Source organism: Pseudophryne corroboree, chromosome 6 (genome assembly GCF_028390025.1).
Source record: "Pseudophryne corroboree isolate aPseCor3 chromosome 6, aPseCor3.hap2, whole genome shotgun sequence".
In the NCBI taxonomy this organism is placed as follows: domain Eukaryota; kingdom Metazoa; phylum Chordata; class Amphibia; order Anura; family Myobatrachidae; genus Pseudophryne; species Pseudophryne corroboree.
The window spans coordinates 193,617,874-193,640,835 of record NC_086449.1 but is presented as its reverse complement, the minus strand read 5'-3'; the positions used below and the strand labels follow the sequence as shown (position 1 = coordinate 193,640,835).

The 22,962-nt window shown below is 46.2% G+C and overlaps 1 protein-coding gene across 2 annotated transcripts in view; it reads left to right on the top strand.

Annotated features, from left to right (window-relative positions):
• Positions 1-22,962, top strand: part of MAP2K5 (mitogen-activated protein kinase kinase 5) — a 270,085-nt gene that overhangs the window by 3,569 nt on the left and 243,554 nt on the right. For both annotated transcript variants that reach the window (XM_063925546.1, XM_063925547.1), the window contains exon 3: positions 9,923-9,990. In XM_063925546.1, coding sequence (XP_063781616.1) covers positions 9,923-9,990 — 68 coding nt within the window. The remainder of the gene's footprint in view (positions 1-9,922; positions 9,991-22,962) is intronic.

The following is a 22,962-nucleotide window of genomic DNA, read 5'->3' as shown; positions in this document are numbered from 1 at the left end:
TTTATACACAATATATGAGCCAAAGGGTACATAGGGGCATTATACACAGGTGCAGCAGTATATACATGGGGGCATTATACACAGGTGCAGCAGTATATACATGGGGGCATTATACACAGGTGCAGCAGTATATACATGGGGGCATTATACACAGGTGCAGCAGTATATACATGGGGGCATTATACACAGGTGCAGCAGTATATACATGGGGGCATTATACACAGGTGCAGCAGTATATACATGGGGGCATTATACACAGGTGCAGCAGTATATACATGGGGGCATTATACACAGGTGCAGCAGCATATACATGGGGGCATTATACACAGGTGCAGCAGTATATACATGGGGGCATTATACACAGGTGCAGCAGTGTATACTGCTTGAAATTTGGTGAGTTTTGATCAGAGATGTGTGAAAAAGATACCTGCCTCACTTGCCAGATACTTTTTTCTCCAGAGTTTAGACTATAAATATGATTAGAATAATACAAAGAAGATATTTCTAACATATTCTTTGTATTTTTCATATACCTTATACAGTCAAAACTCTGGTGCAAACGTTAGTATGACAGGAAAGGCTCTGCCTCGCCCCACCACACGTCACTGATAAAAGTGTGTGTGTGTGTATATATATATACACAGGTTGAGTATCCCTTATCCAAAATGCTTGGGACCAGAGGTATTTTGGATATGGGATTTTTCCGTATTTTGGAATAATTGCATACCATAATGAGATATCATGGTGATGGGACCTAAATCTAAGCACAGAATGCATTTATGTTTCATATACACCTTATACACACAGCCTGAAGGTAATTTTAGCCAATATTTTTAACAACTTTGTTCATTAAACAAAGTGTGTCTACATTCACACAATTCATTTATGTTTCATATACACCTTATACACACAGCCTGAAGGTCATTTAATACAATATTTTTAATAACTTTGTGTATTAAACAAAGTTTGTGTACATTGAGCCATCGAAAAACAAAGGTTTCACTATCTCACTCTCACTGAAAAAAGTCCGTATTTCGGAATATTCCGTATTTCGGAATATTTGGATATGGGATACTCAGCCTGTATAACACTCTAAACTGTCTATAAAAACTACATTTGTATATAAAAAGCATGTGATCGTCCCCTACTTTGTAGAATCTGTATACATTACAAAATCTATTTTTAAAATTTTATTTTCATTTGCGTTTTTATTGCATTAGTTTTTAATTGGTTGACCTCCATGACAGCCTCTAGAAATTTGTTGATGACAGTGAAACTATAAAGACAAACACATTGTGAAGCCATTTGTGTTGAAATGTTTGAGCACAAGCTATAACAACAATTACATTGTCTCAGTAAATCTGACTAAGCCTGGCCAATAGGACACTTGACTATCAGCAATGAAAAACGAAGGGATCTATTTATTGAGCTGTGGAGAGAGATAAAGTACCAAACAATAAGTTCCTAATGTCATGTTACAGGCTGTGTTTGAAAAATGTCAGGAGCTGATTTGTTGGTACGTTATCACTCTTTATCACTCTCCACTTTTTAAGATTTAAGAGCCTTTATCTCCGGCTACTTTATCTCTCTGCAAGGCTTAGTAAATAGACCCCTTTGTTTTTCGTTGCCGATAGTCCTTTCACTGACATATTTGTACGTGTTAAACCGATTTCCCTCTTAAAGTGATTTTGTTCCCAAATTTCCCTTTTTATATATATCCTATCATACACCCAAGCATTGCCAAAAGATATCCGCAGCAGCCCTGGCTATATGTGAGTGAGGGAAGGGCTCCAAACCAAACCTAATTTTACAAGCAAGATGGTGCTCGGGATACTTTTTAACTGTGGAAATTCCTGTCAATTTTAGTTGATTCTAATGTAGTTGGTCGTGATTTGACAAGTCCACCACCACCTCACACAACTAGACATTTAAATTATATTAAACAGAATGTGTCTAAAGTACTGCTGTGCTCCTGTGACACCTTTTGTGGCCTCATCAGAGCCCAGGTAGTATTCTATCTTTCAAGACTTGTTAAGGGGGGTACACACGGAGAGATCCGTACTTAAATTCTAAGCAATCTGACTAGATTGCTTAAAAGTTAAGCACGGATCTCTCTGTGTGTGTGCCCCATAGCGATAGCGATGCGCGGCCCTGCGCGCCGCTATCGCCGGTACTAGATTGGCCTGCATGCAGGCACAATCTAGCAGGTCACTCATTTCACCGCTGTTGCTATTCCCAGGGGAGTTTAGCCGTTTTTTTCAATCTTGGAGAGTAACTATTGTCAAACACAGGAGTAAAATTATGATTCTATCTGCAAAACATGGGTTAGCCCGCAAATAAAATGCAATATACTGTACCATTACACCAACTCACAAGTACTTTACATAGAAAACAAAACACAGCAATCTACTAATCTATTAAGAATCGTGTTTAGAAACATGGAGCAAACTCAGAGCAAAATTAACTTTTTAAATGGATGTCCTGCTAAGCAGAGTGTTTGCAGAAGCCTGCACAGATCAGTGTGATCAGTGCGGTGCTTCTCTGTGTAACAGTAAATAAATAGTTAAAAACCAGAAAAAAAATGCATGGGGTCTCCCCACCCCAAGCATAACCGTCACCCAGTTCTCTGAGCCGGCGCTGGGACAAAATGCACAGGGGTCCCATATATTTTTAGAACCAGCACTGGGCTACACTATCAGGGGAGTAATGCCACAGCCAGGGGATACTGGTCACTCCAACCAAAGCATTATCCTCCCACCCCAACTAGTCAACCCATGCAAGTGGTGACCCCCCCTCCAATAAAGTTAACGCCTGGATGCCTATATGGAGAAGAGTACCAACCAGCGCCCTGGGATAGATGAGTGTGTGTGTGTGTGTGTATATATATATATATATATATATATATATATATATATATATATATATATATATATTCTCTGACGTCCTAGTGGATGCTGGGTACTCCGTAAGGACCATGGGGTATAGACGGGCTCCGCAGGAGACTGGGCACTCTTAAAAGAAAGATTAGGTACTATATCTGGTGTGCACTGGCTCCTCCCTCTATGCCCCTCCTCCAGACCTCAGTATCTGTGCCCGGCCAGAGCTGGATGCACCCTAGGGGCTCTCCTGAGCTTCCTAGAAAAGAAAGTATTTGTTAGGTTTTTTATTTTCAGTGAGATCTGCTGGCAACAGACTCACTGCTACGTGGGACTGAGGGGAGAGAAGCGAACCTACCTGCTTGCAGCTAGCTTGGGCTTTTAAGGCTACTGGACACCATTAGCTCCAGAGGGATCGAACACAGGCCCAGTCCTCGGTCGTCCGGTCCCGGAGCCGCGCTGCCGTCCCCCTTGCAGAGCCAGAAGAACGAAGAGAAGTTGAAAATCGGCGGCTGAAGACTCCGGTCTTCATTAAGGTAGCGCACAGCACTGCAGCTGTGCGCCATTGCTCCCTTAGCACACCACACACTCCGGTCACTGATGGGTTCAGGGCGCTGGGGGGGGGGCGCCCTGGGCAGCAATTAGATTACCTTACTTGGTGAAAAGCACATAATACAGTCTGATAAACTGTATATGTGCATTAACCCCCGCCATTAAAGTACATAAAAGGACAGAAGCCCGCCGCTGAGGGGGCCGGGCCTTCTTCCTCAGCACACCGGCGCCATTTTCTCTTCACAGCTCAGCTGGAAGGAAGCTCCCCAGGCTCTCCCCTGCAGTATCCTGGTACGCAAAGGGTAAAAAAGAGAGGGGGGGGCACATAAATTTAGGCGCAAAACTGTGTATATAAGCTGCTATAGGGGAAAAATCACTCAGTATAGTGTACATCCCTGTATTATATAGCGCTGTGGTGTGTGCTGGCATACTCTCTCTCTGTCTCTCCAAAGGGCCTGGTGGGGGAACTGTCTTCAAATAGAGCATCCCTGTGTGTGTGGTGTGTCGGTACGCGTGTGTCGACATGTCTGAGGTAAAAGGCGCCTCTAAGGAGGTGATAGAGCGGATAAGTGTGTGGGAGGGTGTCTCCGTCAACAACGCCGACACCTGTTTGGATATGTGTAAGTGCTGAGGTAAAATTATTGCACAAAAGGTTAGGGAACAGAAAGGAAATCTACCCTGGTCTGTCCCTATGTCACAGAGTCCTTCAGAGTCTCTCTATTCTCACTATCCAAAATAACAAAGTATCGACACGGAGTTTAACTCCACTGTCGACTACGATAATGCAAAGTTACAGCCAAGAGGGCTAAAAGATATTCAATATATGATTATTGGAATAAAAGATGATTTGCATATCACTGATGACTCATCTGTCCCTGACACGAGAGTACACATGTTAAGGGGAAGAATGCTGAGGTAAATTTCCCTCCTCTCATGAGGAAAAAGAGCGGGAATCTCTAGACAAGAGACGGCAGCTTCCCACAAGAGAATTCTCAGGCTGTATCCTTTCCCCACTAGGGCCAGGATGTGTTGAGAATCTTCCCCTTGGGTGTCCTGTTTGCACTAGCTATTCTCAGGGATCCTGCAGATAGTGTGCACATTCTAGTATACTACCCAGACCGGCGATTGTGTCGGCATGGGTTTATAGCGCTGTGGCAGCGTGGACAGGTACCTTATCAGCAGAGATTGAGACCCTAGTATGCATATAAATATTTTAAGATGCTGTCTTAAGTGATAGATATATAATTATAAAGCATGCCCAAAGGGACATGAGTATACTGGGTCCTAGAGACAAAAGCTATGTCGATTTCTGCTTGACGTGTCCTGTAGAATATACATTGGACAGATGATGCCGACTTAAGAGGCATATGGAAGGCTGAGGATTGTGTGGAGAAAGGTTCTCGGGCCTGGTCTCCACAGCTATAGCTGGTAATTCTGATATTTTGCCTTATATTCCTGCACAGCCTAGGAAAGCACGACATTATTAAATGCAGCTTTTCGAATAAAGAAACAAGAAAGTCTGAGGTGCGTCCTTTCTTGTCAGAGCCGGGGGCAGAGGAAAGAAGCTGTACAACACAGCTAGTCCCCAGGAACAGAAGTCCTCCCCGGCCTCTACAAAAAATCCACCGCATGTCGCTGGGGCTCTACAGGCGGAGCTAGGCCCGGTGGGGACACGCCTTCGTAAGTTCAGCCACAAATGGGTTCACTCCCCGTTAGATCCCTGGGCAATAGAAATTGTATCGCAGGGATACAGGCTGGACTGTGAGAAGATGCCCCCTCACAGAGGACCCGGCGGGCTTCCCCCCAAGAGAGGGAGCCAGTGTTAACTGCAATTCGTAAATTGTATCTTCAACAGGTGGTGGTCAAGGGTCCCCTCCTTCAACAAGAGGGTGTTATTATTCGACCATGTTATAATCCCGAAACCAGACGGTTCGGTTAGACCCATATTGAATTAAAATCCCTGAACATATACCTGAAAAGGTTCAGGTTCAAGATGGAATCGCTAAGAGCGGTCATTGCAAGCCTGAAATGAATCGGGACATAAGGAATGCATACCTTCGTGTCCCCATTTATCCACCTCATCAGGCGTACCTCAGAATTGCGGTACGGGATTGTCATTACCAATTTCACCAAGGTAATGGCGGATATGATGGTGCTCCTTCTGAAGCAAGGTGTCACTATTATCACATACTTGGATGATCTCCTCATAAAAGCGAGATCAAGAGAGCAGTTGCTGGACAGCGTATCACCTTCTCTGGAAGTGAAACGGCAACACGACTTGATTCTATATATTCCGAAGTCGCAGTTGGTTCCTACAGCTCATCTGCCTCGCCTAGGCATGATCCTAGACACAGACCAGAAGAGGGTTTATCTCCCGATAGAGAGAGCTTAGGAGCTCATGACACTGGTCAGGAATCTATTGAAAACCAAAACAGGTGTCAGTGCATCACTGCACTTGAGTCCTGGGAAGGATGATGGCATCATACGAGGCCATCCCCTTCGGCTGGTTCCATGCAAGGACAATGGAACTTACTGGACAAGTGGTCCGGATCACATCTTCAGATGCATCGGTTAATCACCCTATCCCCCAGGGCCAGGGTGTCTCTCCTGTGGTGGCTGCGGAGTGCTCACCTTCTCGAGGGCCGCAGATTCGGCATTCAGGACTGGGTCCTGGTGACCACGGATGCAAGCCTCCGAGGGTGGGGGGCAGTTACACAGGGAAGAAAATTCCAAGGTTTGTGGTCAAGCCAACAGACTTGCCTTCACATCAATATCCTGGAACTAAGGGCCATATACAACGCCCTAAGTCAAGCGGAGTTCCTGCTTCGTGACCAACCGGTTCTGATCCAGTCAGACCGCAGGGGCTCATGTAAACCGCCAGGGCGGCACAAGGAGCAGGGTGGCGAGGGTAAAAGCCACCAGAATTCTTCGCTGGGCGGAGAATCAAGTAAGCGCACTGTCAGCAGTGTTCATTCCGGGAGTGGACACGACCTCCACCCGGGAAAGTGGTGACTTCATCAGGAAGTCTTCACGCAGTTTTGCAAATTGATGGAAACTGCCTCAGGTGGACTACATGGCGTCCCACCTCAATCAAAAGATAAAAAATGTTTTACGCTGGGTCAAGGGACTCTCAGGCGATAGCTGTGGTCGCACTAGTAACACCGTGGGTGTTCCAGTCGGTCTATATATTCCCTCCTCTTCCTCTCAGACCCAAGGGCTGAGAATTGTAATAAACGGAGGAGTGTGAACAATATTCTTTGCTCCGGATTGGCCAAGAAGGACTCGGTACCCGGAACTGCAAGAAATGCTCTCAGAGGACCCATGGCCTCTGCCTTTCAGTCAGGACATGTTGCAACAGGGACCCTGTCTGATCCAAGACTTACCGCGGCTGCGTTGGACGGCATGGCGGTTGAACGCCGGATCCTAGCGGAAAAGGGCATTCTGGATGCAGTTATTCCTACGCTGATAAAGGCTAGGAAAGACGTGACAGCAAGACTTTTTCACTGTATATGGCGAAAATAGGTTGCTTTGTGTGTGGCCGGGAAGGCCCTACAGAGGAATTCCAGGGGGGTCGATTCCTGCACTTCCTACAGTCAGGAGTGACTATGGGCCTAAAATTAGGATCCATAAAGGCCAAGATTTCGGCCCTATCCCTTTTTCTCTTAAAAAGAACTGGCTTCACTACCTGAAGTTCGGACATTGTTACAGGGGTGCTGCATATTCAGCCCCTTTTGTGCCTCCAGTGGCACCTTGGGATCTTAACGTGTGTTGGATTCCTAAAATCCCACTGGTTTGAGCCACTTAAGACCGTGGAGCTAAAATATCTCACGTGGAAAGTGGTCATGCTTTTGGCCTTAGCTTGGACTAGGCGTGTGTCAGAATTGGCGGCTTTGTCATGTAAAAGCCCATATCTGATCTTCCATATGGAAAGGGCAGAATGGAGGACTCGTCCCCAATTTCTCCCTAAGGTGGTATCATCGTTTCGTTTGAACCAACCTATTGTGGTGCCTGCGGCTACTAGGGACTTGGAGGATTCCAAGTTGCTGGACGTAGTCCGGGCCCTGAAAATTTATGTTTCCAGGACGGTTAGAGTCAGAAAAACTGACTCGCTATTTATCCTGCATGCACCCAACAAGCTGGGTGCTCCTGCTTCAAAGCAGACTATTGCTCGCTGGATCTGTAGCACGATTCAGCTTGCACATTCTGCGGCTGGACTGCCGCATCCTAAATCAGTAAAAGCCCATTCCACGAGGAAGGTGGGCTCTTCTTGGGCGGCTGCCCGAGGGGTCTCGGCTTTACAACTTTGCCGAGCTGCTACTTGGTCGGGTTCAAACACTTTTGCAAAATTCTACAAGTTTGATACCCTGGCTGAGGAGGACCTTGAGTTTGCTCATTCGGTGCTGCAAAGTCATCCGCACTCTCCCGCCCGTTTGGGAGCTTTGGTATAATCCCCATGGTCCTTACGGAGTACCCAGCATCCACTAGGACGTCAGAGAAAATAAGAATTTACTCACCGGTAATTCTTTTTCTCGTAGTCCGTAGTGGATGCTGGGAGCCCGTCCCAAGTGCGGACTCTCTGCAATACATGTATATAGTTATTGCTTAACTAAAGGGTTATTGTATGAGCCATCTGTTGAGAGAGGCTCAGTTATTGTTCATACTGTTAACTGGGTATAGTTATCACGAGTTGTACGGTGTGATTGGTGTGGCTGGTATGAGTCTTACCCTGGATTCCAAATCCTTTCCTAGTAATGTCAGCTCTTCCGGGCACAGTTTCCCTAACTGAGGTCTGGAGGAGGGGCATAGAGGGAGGAGCCAGTGCACACCAGATATAGTACCTAATCTTTCTTTTAAGAGTGCCCAGTCTCCTGCGGAGCCCGTCTATACCCCATGGTCCTTACGGAGTACCCAGCATCCACTACGGACTACGAGAAAAAGAATTACCGGTGAGTAAATTCTTATATATATATATATATATATATATATATAATGAATACGGAGGATAGGTAGGGGTTCTGGCGACCAAATGTTGTTTATATTAAAAATATTTAGAGGACTAAAATGCGATTTATAAAGGACATGGTAAAAATATTTTTTGTAAAAAATATGAACAGTATATTTGTCAAAATACATAAGAACACTATTTTTTAAAAATAAAATATTTCTCAACACATAACTACATATATCATAAAAATAGTAAAATGGTATATGTGAGTACTTCTAAAAAAGGGGTTAAATATGTATCAAAGAATATATATAAAAATACTTTCTTAAGACATAAAAAGGATAAAAAATGGAAATAGTAATTAGGTAAAAATCGCTTAACTTAAAATGGAGGGTCATACAGGAAATCCATATATATATATATATATATATATATATATATATATTGTCTTTCACAGGAGGACTAAAGGTCTCAACAAGCCTCCCCTGCATACCGGTACTTGGGGAACCTCAAGTACCAGCATGCAGGACCCGGTGGTACCTATATACCCATGTAAAAGAAATATTTTAAAAAAAGTACCCACACTGTTGAAAGTAAAACTTTAATACACTACACTCACCTTGTCTCTGGCGCTGGTCGGTCCCCTTGTCCAGTAGAATCCACAACCAGGGTAAATATATATATTAATTTATTCTAACTTTTACTGCAAGCTATGAACCCCGCACCCCCTAGCAAGGGGTGCAGGGGATAGCCCCAGACTTCATCCCTGGGTAGACTGAAGAGGGGGCATCCCTTTATTGGCGGAGTCCCCAATTCCTGCCGGCCTGGGCAAACTAGTAAGGGGGGAGAATGCTTTGGCCAAGGTGAACTGTGTCCCCTGTCTGTGACATTATTCCCCTAGTGGTTCTAAAAATACTAGGGATCCCTACGCATTTTGTCCCGTGTTTTTTTCTTGGTAACAAGGGCTGGCTCAAAAAGCCTGGTGCTGGTTTACATATTTTCTTTCTTTCTATTTTTTAAACTATTTATTTACTTTTATTAATAATAATAATTTTATTTATATAGCACTCTTTCTCCAACAGGACTTAAGGCACTTTACAGACCTCAAAAAACAATGCACATTTGACCTAATTCAGATTGGTTCGCAAATACCAGTAGCAATAATTTCTGCGTTCACTTCGCGGGCATATGCGCAGGAATAATAATTAATTAATAAAAATGGAAATGTGTAAATGTATTGGGCACACTTCAAAAATCCTGCACTGCTGCAAGTTAGTCAAAAAACTTTTCCATGCTATTTATTTATTTTTAATCCTGTTACATTTTCTACAGCATAGATCTGCAGTCAGGGCTAAACATTAGGGGCAGAAGCCTTTCCTAAGTAAGAGAGTTACAGTCGACAGTGGAACAAACGTTTTAAAAGTGCAGTGTTCTTATAATGGGTAGTCTTTTGGTGAAAACCCGGCTACATCACTTGTGTCCCAATCTAGTTTTTACAAATGTGCCCCACAAATATTTTATCCTTATGATCGGGTAATTTTTTTTGTAGATGAAGATGAGGATGGTGACCGAATCACTGTAAGGAGTGATGAGGAGATGAAGGCTATGCTGTCTTATGTAAGTATGAAAATCTGTGTTTTCTCTGACGGTTAACTAATAAGAATATTAGACGTATTTATAAGAGATCATCAGGAACGGAGTAAGGCGAGTAATCTTGTACAGAGAAATACAGTACATGTTGTTCTAAAAAAAGAAATAAATAAATAAGTATATACAGTGTGTGTGTGTGTGTGTATATATATATATATATATATATATATATATATATAAAATTACATTTCAAATCCTTAAACTTTCAGAGCTTATTCCCACATTGATGCCACTGTGCAGTGCCGTCACCAGTAACAGAGTTCACACTGAACCTTATCCTAATGTCGGATGCTTTGGGAATGCTGCATACACCATTGTCAGTATGAATTTAATGCACGCTACTGTGTGAATGCCCCAAAGCCAGCAGCGATTTGTGTGGATGAGTCCCAACAGGACAAGCCATATTGCCCTGATTCAGTTGGAAGTTCTACAACAGATTTTTGAAATCTGATGTACAGGAAAACTGTACTGTTGCCCATAGCAACCTAATAGATTCAAACTATAATTTATATTGTGTGGGAATTATAGTAGGCTTCTCAGTGGTTGCTATGAGCAACACCACATATTTCTCTAACGTCCTAGTGGATGCTGGGGACTCCGTAAGGACCATGGGGATAGACGGGCTCTGCAGGAGACATGGGCACTTTAAGAAAGAATTTAGGTTCTGGTGTGCACTGGCTCCTCCTTCTATGCCCCTCCTCCAGACCTCAGTTTGATACTGTGCCCAGACGAGCTGGGTGCTTTTCAGTGAGCTCTCCTGAGTTTGCTGAGAGAAAGTATTTTGTTAGGTTTTTTATTTTCATGGAGCTCTGCTGGCAACAGACTCCCTGCATCGTGGGACTGAGGGGAGAGAAGCAGCCCTACTCTCTGAAGCTAGGTCCTGCTTCTTAGGCTACTGGACACCATTAGCTCCAGAGGGATCGGTACGCAGGATCTCACCCTCGCCGTCCGGTCCCGGAGCCGCGCCGCCGTCCCCCTCGCAGAGCTGGAAGACAGAAGCCGGGTGAGTATGAGAAGCAAAGAAGACTTCACAGGCGGCAGAAGACTCCGTGTTCTTCACTGAGGTAACGCACAGCACTGCAGCTGTGCGCCATTGCTCCACACACCTACACATACTCCGGTCACTGTAAGGGTGCAGGGCGCGGGGGAAGGGGGGGGCGCCCTGGGCAGCATTTGGGACCTCTTTTGGCAAAGTTAAGCATATATACAGCTGAGCACTGTATATATGTATGAGCCCCCGCCAAAAAATTGCATATTTAAGCGGGACAGAAGCCCACCGCCGAGGGAGCGGGGCTTCTTCCTCAGCACTCGCCAGCGCCATTTTTTCTCCACAGCTCCGCTGAGAGGAAGCTCCCCAGCCTCTCCCCTGCAGATACACGGTAGAAGAGGGTAAAAAGAGAGGGGGGGCACATAATTAGGCGCAAAAAGCAATATAAACAGCAGCTACTGTGTTAACATTAAGTTACTGTGTTATTCCTGGGTTTATAGCGCTGGGGTGTGTGCTGGCATACTCTCTCTCTGTCTCTCCAAAGGGCCTTGTGGGGGAACTGTCTTCAGAGAGGGCATTCCCTGTGTGTGTGTGGTGTGTCGGTACGCTTGTGTCGACATGTCTGATGAAGGCTATGTGGAAGCAGAGCGGGAGCAAATGAATGTGGTGTCTCCGCCGACGGTGCCGACACCTGATTGGCTGGATATGTGGAGGGTTTTAAATGATAATGTTAATTCCTTGCATAAAAAGTTAGAAAAAGCTGAAGCCTCGGGACAGTCAGGGTCCCAACCCGTGCCTGATCCTATGTCGCAGAGGCCGTCAGGGTCTCAGAAGCGCCCACTATCCCAAACTGTTGACACAGATACCGACATGGATTCTGACTCCAGTGTCGATTACGATGATGCAAAGTTACAGCCAAAATTGGCTACATCCATCCGTTATATGATTATAGCAATTAAGGATGTGTTGCACATCACAGAGGAAACCCCAGTCCCTGACAAGAGGGTGCATATGTATGGGGAAAAGAAGCCGGAGGTAACCTTTCCCCCCTCACACGAGCTAAATGAGTTATGTGAAAAGGCTTGGGAATCTCCAGATAAAAAACTGCAGATTTCCAAAAGGATTCTTATGGCGTATCCTTTCCCGCCAACGGACAGGTTACGCTGGGAATCCTCCCCTAGGGTGGACAAAGCTTTAACACGCTTATCCAAGAAGGTAGCCCTGCCGTCACAGGATTCGGCTACCGTCAAAGATGCTGCGGATCGCAAACAGGAGGTTACCCTAAAGTCCATTTATACACATTCAGGTACCTTACTGAGGCCGGCAATCGCGTCGGCCTGGGTGTGTAGTGCTGTAGCAGCATGGACGGATACCTTATCTGAGGAAATTGATACCTTAGACAAGGATACTGTATTGTTGACCCTGGGGCATATTAAAGACGCTGTCCTATATATGAGAGATGCTCAAAGAGACATTAGTCTACTGGGTTCTAGAATAAATGCTATGTCGATTTCTGCCAGAAGGGTCCTGTGGACTCGGCAATGGACAGGTGATGCCGACTCAAAAAGGCACATGGAGGTTTTACTTTACAAGGGTGAGGAATTGTTTGGGGAGGGTCTCTCTGACCTGGTCCCCACAGCTACAGCTGGAAAGTCAAATTTTTTGCCTTTTATTCCCTCACAGCCTAAGAGAGCACCGTATTATCCACTGCATGACGCTGGGGCTCCACAGGCGGAGCTAGGCCCGGTGGGGGCACGTCTTCGGAATTTCAGCCACAAGTGGGTTCACTCCCAGGTGGATCCCTGGGCGATAGAAATTGTGTCTCAGGGATACAAGCTGGAATTCGAAGAGATGCCCCCTCACCGATACCTCAAATCGGCCCTACCAGCTTCACCCCACGAGAGGGAAATAGTGTTAACTGCAATTCACAAATTGTATCTTCAACAGGTGGTGGTCAAGGTTCCCCTCCTTCAACAGGGAAGGGGTTATTATTCGACCATGTTTGTAGTCCCGAAACCGGACGGTTCGGTCAGACCCATATTGAATTTAAAATCCCTGAACATATACCTGAAAAGGTTCAAGTTCAAGATGGAATCGCTGAGAGCGGTTATCACAAGCCTGGAAGGGGGGGATTTTATGGTGTCTCTGGACATAAAGGATGCATACCTTCATGTCCCCATTTATCCACCTCATCAGGCGTACCTCAGATTTGTGGTACAGGATTGTCATTACCAATTTCAGACGTTGCCGTTTGGTCTCTCCACGGCACAGAGAATATTTACCAAGGTAATGGCGGAAATGATGGTACTCCGGCGGAAGCAAGGGGTCACCATTATCCCGTACTTGGACGATCTCCTCATAAAAGCGAGATCAAGAGAGCAGTTGCTGGACAGCGTTGCACTTTCTCTGGAAGTGTTACGGCAACACGGCTGGATTCTGAATATTCCAAAGTCGCAGTTGGTTCCTACGACTCGTCTGCCTTTCCTGGGCATGATTCTAGACACAGACCAGAAAAGGGTTTATCTCCCGAGAGAGAAAGCTCAGGAACTCATGACACTGGTCAGGAACCTATTAAAACCAAAACAGGTTTCAGTACATCACTGCACTCGAGTCCTGGGAAAGATGGTGGCATCATACGAGGCCATTCCCTTCGGCAGGTTCCATGCGAGGACCTTTCAATGGGACTTACTGGACAAGTGGTCCGGATCACATCTTCAGATGCATCAGTTAATCACCCTATCCCCCATGGCCAGGGTGTCACTCCTGTGGTGGCTGCAGAGCGCTCACCTTCTCGAGGGCCACAGATTCGGCATTCAGGACTGGGTCCTGGTGACCACGGACGCAAGCCTCCGAGGTTGGGGAGCAGTCACACAGGGAAGAAATTTCCAAGGTCTGTGGTCAAGTCAAGAGACTTGCCTTCACATCAACATCCTGGAACTAAGGGCCATATACAACGCCCTACGTCAAGCGGAGACCCTGCTTCGCGACCAACCGGTTCCGATTCAGTCAGACAACATCACCGCAGTGGCTCATGTAAACCGACAAGGCGGCACAAGGAGCAGGGTGGCGATGGCGGAAGCCACCAGAATTCTTCACTGGGCGGAGAATCACGTAAGCGCACTGTCAGCAGTGTTCATCCCGGGAGTGGACAACTGGGAAGCAGACTTCCTCAGCAGACACGACCTCCACCCGGGAGAGTGGGGACTTCATCAGGAAGTCTTCGCACAGATTACAAGTCGGTGGGAACTGCCACAGGTGGACATGATGGCATCCCGCCTCAACAAAAAGCTACAGAGGTATTGCGCCAGGTCAAGAGACCCTCAGGCGATAGCTGTGGACGCCCTGGTCACACCTTGGGTGTTCCAGTCAGTCTATGTATTTCCTCCTCTTCCTCTCATACCCAAGGTGCAGAGGATAATAAGAAAAAGAGGAGTGAGAATAATCCTCATTGTTCCAGATTGGCCACGAAGGACTTGGTATCCAGATCTGCAAGAAATGCTCACAGAGGACCCGTGGCCTCTTCCTCTACGACAGGACTTGTTGCAACAGGGGCCCTGTCTGTTCCAAGACTTACAGCGGCTGCGTTTGATGGCATGGCGGTTGCCGGATCCTAGCAGAGAAAGGCATTCCGGATGAAGTCATTCCTACGCTGATAAAGGCTAGGAAGGACGTGACAGCTCAACATTATCACCGTATATGGCGAAAATATGTTGCTTGGTGTGAGGCCAGGAATGCTCCTACGGAGGAATTCCAGCTGGGCCGTTTACTTCACTTCCTACAGTCCGGAGTGAATTTGGGCCTAAAATTGGGTTCCATTAAGGTCCAGATTTCGGCCCTATCCATTTTCTATCAAAAGGAGTTGGCTTCTCTACCTGAAGTTCAGACGTTTGTAAAGGGAGTGCTGCATATTCATCCTCCTTTTGTGCCTCCAGTGGCACCTTGGGATCTTAACGTGGTGTTAAGTTTCCTGAAATCCCACTGGTTTGAACCACTTAAAACGGTGGAGTTGAAATATCTCACGTGGAAGGTGGTCATGCTATTAGCCTTGGCTTCGGCTAGGCGTGTGTCAGAGTTGGCGGCTTTGTCACATAAAAGCCCCTATCTGGTTTTCCATGTGGATAAAGCAGAATTGCGGACCCGTCCACAATTTCTGCCGAAAGTGGTTTCATCTTTTCATATAAACCAACCTATTGTGGTGCCTGTGGCTACTACTGACTTGGAGGATTCCGATTTGCTGGATGTGGTCAGGGCTTTGAAGGTTTATGTAGCCAGAACGGCTAGAGTCAGGAAAACAGAGTCGTTGTTTATCCTTTATGCATCCAACAAGCTTGGTGCTCCTGCTTCAAAGCAAGCTATTGCTCGCTGGATCTGTAACACGATTCAGCAGGCTCATTCTGCGGCTGGATTGCCGCTGTCAAAATCAGTTAAGGCCCATTCCACTAGGAAGGTGGGCTCTTATTGGGCGGATGCCCGAGGGGTCTCGGCATTACAACTTTGCCAAGCGGCTACTTGATCAGGTTCAAACACTTTTGCAAAGTTCTACAAGTTTAATACCCTGGCTGAGGAGGACCTCTTGTTTGCTCAATCGGTGCTGCACAGTCATCTGCACTCTCCCGCCCGTTTGGGAGCTTTGGTATAATCCCCATGGTCCTTACAGAGTCCCCAGCATCCACTAGGACGTTAGAGAAAATAAGATTTTACTTACCGGTAAATCTATTTCTCGTAGTCCGTAGTGGATGCTGGGTGCCCGTCCCAAGTGCGGACTTCTTCTGCAATACTTGTATAAAGTTATTGCTTCAATTAGGGTTATGTTATGGTTGCATCAGGGTTTGACCTGATGCTCTGTCGTTTGTCATGCTGTTAACTGGTTGTTTTCACATGTTATACGGTGTGATTGGTGTGGCTGGTATGAATCTTGCCCTGGATTACCAAAATCCTTTCCTTGTACTGTCAGCTCTTCTGGGCACAGTTTTCTCTAACTGGGGTCTGGAGGAGGAGCATAGAGGGAGGAGCCAGTGCACACCAGAACCTAAATTCTTTCTTAAAGTGTCCATGTCTCCTGCGGAGCCCGTCTATCCCCATGGTCCTTACGAAGTCTACAGCATCCACTACGGACTACGAGAAATAGATTTACCGGTAAGTAAAATCTTATTTTTCCTGTGTATTAGCTTTAAAATGTACCCACTTGGCACTGTCTTGTTTTACTTGTGGAATTGAATGAAATCACTTTATGTCACATAGTTGCAGTGAGGTAATGTGCAGCACTCTGGGGTATATTTACTAAAAATCGTATTTTCCCGTTTGAGGTCAAAGTTCAATCACGAATGACACACGGCAGTGTTACAATGTAGCGCCTATGCGCTCCATTGTAACCAATGGTGGGAACTTTGTGGTCAGCGGCTGACCGAAAGTAACCTCACCGCTGACCACAAAGTTCCCACCATTTGTTATAATGGAGCGCATAGGCGCTATATTGTAACACTGCCGTGTGCTGCCTGTCATACAGTACAGGAGCACACAGCCAATCAGGAGGGTGCCACAATGTGGCGCTCCCTGATTGGCTGAAAAAACCCTCTTAGACATAAGTCAGAGGGGGTTTCTGGCATTCGGGGAAAGGGGTCCCATGTGAAAACATGGGGCCCCTTTCAGTGCGAGGTCGGGCGTCCGTTTTTTTATTTTGACAAGTACCTGGATTACAAATGGATTACAAGAAGAAGAGCCATCTACACTGGATTTTGTGAGTATAATTTTTTCAACAGGTACACCATGGATTCTACATGGAGAAGAGGACCGACCCTCGTGTGAACATAAGGTAAGTATGTGTATATGGAGGTGTGGATGTATGCATTAAAGTTATACTTTCAAGGTGTGTGTCTTATGTTTTTATTGGGGTATTTTTTTAGTAGTAGTACTACAGGTACCAGCGGGCCCGGTTTTCCTCCGCATGCTGATACTTGTGGTTCTCCAAGTACCAGCTTGCGGGGAAGGCTTGCTGGGACTTGTAGTACTGCTACTAAAAACAATATTCATTTTTTTACAAAACGGCTATCAGCCTCCCATCCGCAGCCCTTGGATGGGGGGGACAGCCTCGGTCTTCACCCCTGGTCCTTGGGTGGCTGGAGGGGGGGGACCCCTTGATTGAAGGGGTCCCCACTCCAGGGTACCCCGGCCAGGGGTGACTAGTTGGTTATGTAATGCCAGGGCCGCCGGGACCTATATAAAAGTGTCCCCTGGCTGTGGCATTATGTATCTGGCTAGTGGAGCCCGGTGCTGGTTTCAAAAATACGGGGGACCCCTACGCTTTTTGTCCCCCGTATTTTTGGAACTAGGACCAGGCGCAGAGCCCGGTGCTGGTTGTTTAAATATGGGGGAACCTCTATCATTTCCCCCCCCATATTTTTGCAACCAGGACCGGCTCAAAGAGCCCGAGGCTGGTTTTGCTTAGGAGGGGGGACCCCACGCAATTTTTTTTCGAGAAATAAACACTTTCCCATCCCCTACCCACTGATAAACATGCACGGATCTCATGGATCCCTGCATGCCTATCCAAACACGGGATAAAAAAGCAGGTCTGTTTTTTTTTGCACTTTTTCACGAATTGTATTTCAGCACGGCAGTGTTTGGCTATTGTTGGCAGTGTTTGTGTTTTGTACTTTTTAGTAAATTACCGATTTCTACCAAATTGCAGGCGTATTTGACCTATGGTGTATTGATTCGTGATTTTTTCCTAGGACTTCCAAAATATTACGAATGCCCTCATCACTGCCGAGATTTTTGCTTAGTAAATTCCCGACATGACACTTTGAAGAAAAAACGGCATCTCGGTCAAAATCGGGACCTTAGTAAATATACCCCTCTGTAGAAGGAGCCTGGCATATATAGCATTTGTTCAGTACATAGAGGAGATCTCTGCTACCTCTTATTATTTCTAAAACATTCCTGATTTTGGTAGTCCCTGTCATGCCCTGTGTGCTCTCTGCCCAATGCTTAACTGTTAACGGCTATTAAAGACCCATCATATTTGTAAACACCTTTGATGCTCTGCACACCAGTCACTGCTGAAAGGCATTATTTATCTTACCCCCCAGAAACTATGACACTGTATGCAGCTGATTCATTGAATTTGCAAGAGAATGAGTTGCACATTGGGGGTGATTCAGATCCTGTAGCAAGTGCTATGGGATGCACAAAGTACCGATTATCGGTACTTTGCGCATGCACAGGAACCGTTCTGCACATGCGTGAACGGGTTCTGCGATGTAGCATGTACTCAGTCAGTGAGTAAAAGTCTGATGCTGTTTTGCAGGTGGGGAGTGTCATCGACAGGCTCCGTTTAGGAAAGCGGAGTCGTGTCACCGCTGTTTAGGGGGAGGGAAGAGGCCAGGAATCTCTGTGGTTGCACTGAGCTTTCCCGGCCTTTGAGTTGGGTGGCTTGCGCGGCACCATGGGCCGCCTGGGGATCCGGTCTCTAGGTCGACATAACTTAGGTCGACAATGTCTAGGTCAACCACTGTTGGTCGACATGGTTTCTAGGTCGACAGGGACTCAAGGTCGACTTGAGTTTTTCAAATTTTTTCCATTATTTAAATTTTTTCATACTTTACGATCCATGTGGAGTACAATTTGGAACGGTAACCTGCCCGAAGCATGGCGAGCGAAGCGAGGGGACACGGTGCACTAATTGAGGATCCCGGTCACGCTACGAAGAAAACAACACCATTTAAAAAAAACAACTCATGCCGACCTTTTTTTCATGTCGACCTAGAAACCATGTTGACCTACTTACTGTCGACCAATAGTGGTCGACCTAGACCCTGTCGACCTAAGTCTATCTAACATACCACGCTCGGCCGCCTGATAGTGAGTCCGGTGATCTGATGCATTCAAAAGAAGCAGCAGTGATAGCTACTCCAACCACATCTGAATTAGGCCCATTGTGGTGATGTTTAGTGCACACACATGCAGAATTTGGGGAACATATGTAATCCCACAGGAAACATTTGGTAGTGATTGCACAGGAAGCAAGCTGGGTTATCTTTTTTTTTCAATAGAGTATTTTGATTCAAGACACAATGACAGGTACAGATAACGCATATCACATGTAAAACAAGAATAAAATACAATTGCAGTACAACAGAAAAATTTTTGTGAGCAGCAGAGCGAACATGAAGCACTGTACATAGGGTATTATACCATAGTGGAAACAAAGTGCCTGAATAATAGTTACACAGCAGTAACCAGCATTTCAATAAGTGCACATGTTGAAAAAACAATACTCATACTGAGAAAAATAGCGAAATCCATAAACAATATAATAACCTTCATTACTAATTTTATATATATTATTTAACCTTGGTTAATTAACTAACCTAGGAAACCTAGAAAAGAAAAAGAGCGTAAAGCAGCATTGCATTCATAAAGTGCACAAAGCACGGCATCAAACTATGGCATAGCAAGTCACGGAACTCTAATAACCTCTATGGCAGATAGTCAGGGGAGGAATATGGAGATACAAGCCAGGGAGTCCAGATTTTCTCTAATTTAGATACAGCGATATTTTTTACACACACATATATATATATATATATATATATATATATATATATAGCGATCTTTGGAAAGAGTAGCGTTCATCAAGGTTTTAAATGCAGAAACTGAAGGACTATTAGCAGCCAACCGTACTCTCTAATCCCTTAGCCAAAGCACAGATATTGTGAGCGTATAGACCGTACCATCTGTACATAGAAGCAGAGTTTCCCATCCCCAAAAGACAAAATTGCGGGGTGAGCACGGTCCCAGATATGCCTGTTCCCTCCAGAATTGACCTGAACCCAGACCAAAACACCTATATAGACGGACAATCCCACACCAGATGTCAGAAGGAACCCTCACCAACACCACATTTAGGGCATACATTGGAATAACCAATCCCAAACCTAGCCAGCCTGACCGGTGTCATATATGTTCTGTGTAAAATAAAAAGCTGGATCTGTTGAAATGTAGGGGACTTGGTGACTGTGCTTGGATACTCCAAGGCAAGAGCCCAGTCCTCTTCGTCTATAGGGCCTAAATCTCCCTCCCATTTCACGCGCAGACCAGAAAGAGGGTCTGAATGAAGTTTAGTAAGGAGGTAAGAGTATGCAAGGGAGGTCACCTTAACTCTACCCAATTTGCTTACAAAGGTCTTAACGGGAAATTGGAGGAGCACAGGGAGTAAATTCCGGAACTGACTTTGTAGAGCATGCCGCAGTTGTAAGTATCTATAAAAGTATGAGTTGGGTAAATGAAACTCAACCTTTAACTGCTGAAATGATTTTAATGTGCCATCACTGTATAGTTGAGATATGTAGACTATGGATCTAGGTGCCCAAACCTCCCTTTCCTAGAGAGCTTTTAATTCAGGAAGCCAACTAGAGTACCAGAGGGGAGTATCTGGGTCCAAACCATCAAATTTAAGAAGAACCCTCAGGGCCTGTCAAATTTTCGTAGCCTGAAAGACAACGGGAGGAGAAAACTGAGATTTCTCTGACGTCCTAGTGGATGCTGGGAACTCCGTAAGGACCATGGGGAATAGCGGGCTCCGACGGAGGCTGGGCACTCTAGAAAGATTTCAGACTACCTGGTGTGCACTGGCTCCTCCCACTATGACCCTCCTCCAAGCCTCCGTTAGAATTCGTGCCCGGCCGAGGTTGGATGCACACTAGGGGCTCTCCTGAGCTCTTAGAAAGAATAGACTTAGGTTTTTTATTTTCAGTGAGACCTGCTGGCAACAGGCTCACTGCAGCGAGGGACTAAGGGGAGAAGAAGCGAACTCGCCTGCTTGCAGCCGGATTGGGCTTCTTAGGCTACTGGACACCATTAGCTCCAGAGGGATCGACCGCAGGCCCAGTCCTTGGTGTTCGGTCCTGGAGCCGCGCCGCCGCCCCCCTTACAGAGCCAGAAGCAAGAAGATGGTCCGGAAAATCGGCGGCATGAAGACTCTGTCTTCACCAAGGTAGCGCACAGCACTGCAGCTGTGAGCCATTGCTCCTCTCACACTTCACACTCCGGTCACTGAGGGTGCAGGGCGCTGGGGGGGGGGGCGCCCTGAGGCAGCAATAATAACACCTTGGCTGGCTAAAATACCTCAATATATAGCCCCAGAGGCTATATATGAGGTAAATACCCCTGCCAGAATTCCATAAAAAGCGGGAGAATAGGCCGCGGAAAAGGGGCGGAGCCTATCTCCTCAGCACACTGGCGCCATTTTTCCCTCACAGCTCGGCTGGAAGGAAGCTCCCTGGCTCTTCCATGCAATATACAGTAACAGTAAGAGGGAAAAGAGAGGGGGGGCATTAAATTTGGCAGTATATATACATATATTATATGAAAAGCAGCTATTAGGGACATAACTCAGTTAGTCCCTGTATATATATAGCGCTCTGGTGTGTGCTGGCATACTCTCACTCTGTCCCCCCAAAGGGCTTTTTGTGGGTCCTGTCCTCTGTTGAGCATTCCCTGTGTGTGTGGGGTGTGTCGGTACTGCTGTGTCGACATGTTTGATGAGGATAATGAGGTGGAGGCGGAGCAGATGCATTTTGAAGGGACGTCACCCCCTGCGGGGCAGACACCCGAGTGGATGAACTTATGGAAAGAAATGAGTGCACGTATAGATTCTTTACATAAGAAATTTGACGACATGCCAAATGTGGGACAGCCGGGATCTCAGCTCGTGCCTGTCCAGGTGCCTCAGGGGTCGTCAGGGGCTCTAAAACGCCCGCTACCTCAGTTTGCAGACCCGGATGTCGACACGGATACTGATAACAGTGTCGACGACGATGAGTCAAACCTATTGCCTGCCAGGGCCATTCACTGCATGATTGAGGCAATGAAAGAGGTGTTAAACATTTCTGATTTACATCCAGGTACCACAAAAAAGGGTATTATGTTTGGAGAGAAAAAACTACCCGTAGTTTTTCCCCCGTCAGATGAACTAAATGAAGTGTGTGAAGAAGCGTGGCTTTTCCCTGATAAAAAAATTGTAATTCCTAAGAAGGTACTAATGGCGTTCCCTTTCCCGCCAGAGGATAGGTCACGTTGGGAAACACCACCTAGGGTGGATAAAGCGCTCACACGTTTGTCAAAAAAGGTGGCACTACCCTCTCAGGATACGGCCGCCCTTAAGGAGCCTGCTGATAGAAAGCAGGAGGCAATCCTGAAGTCTGTATACACACACTCAGGCATTATACTTAGACCAGCTATTGCGTCAGCTTGGATGTGCAGTGCTGCCGCTGCATGGTCAGAAAAACTGTCAGAAAATATTGACACACTAGACAGAGACACTATTCTGCTAACGATTGACCATATAAAAGATTCAGTCTTATATATGAGAGATGCACAGAGGGAAATTTGCCGGCTGGCATCTAAAGTAAGTGCATTGTCTATCTCTGCTAGGAGATGCTTATGGACTCGTCAGTGGACGGGAGATGCAGATTCCAAGAGGCACATGGAAGTTTTGCCTTATAAAGGGGAGGAATTATTTGGGGATGGTCTCTCCGACCTAGTTTCCACAGCAACGTCTGGGAAGTCAGCATTTTTACCCCATGTTCCCTCACAGCCTAAGAAGGCGCCATTTTATCAGGTTCAGTCCTTTCGGACCCAGAAAAGCAAGCGTGGAAAAGGAGGGTCTTTTCTGTCTAGAGGCAGAGGTAGGGGAAAAAGGCTGCAACAGACAGCAGGTTCCCAGGAACAAAAGTCCTCCCCCGCTTCCTCTTCCAAGTCCGCCGCATGACGGTGGGGCTACACAGGTGGAGCCAGGTACGGTGGGGGCCCGCCTCAGAAATTTCAGCGATCAGTGGGCTCGCTCACAGGTGGATCCCTGGATCCTTCAAGTAGTATCTCAGGGATACATGCTGGAATTCGAGGCGGCTCCACCCCACCGGTTCCTAAAATCTGCCTTGCCGATTGCTCCC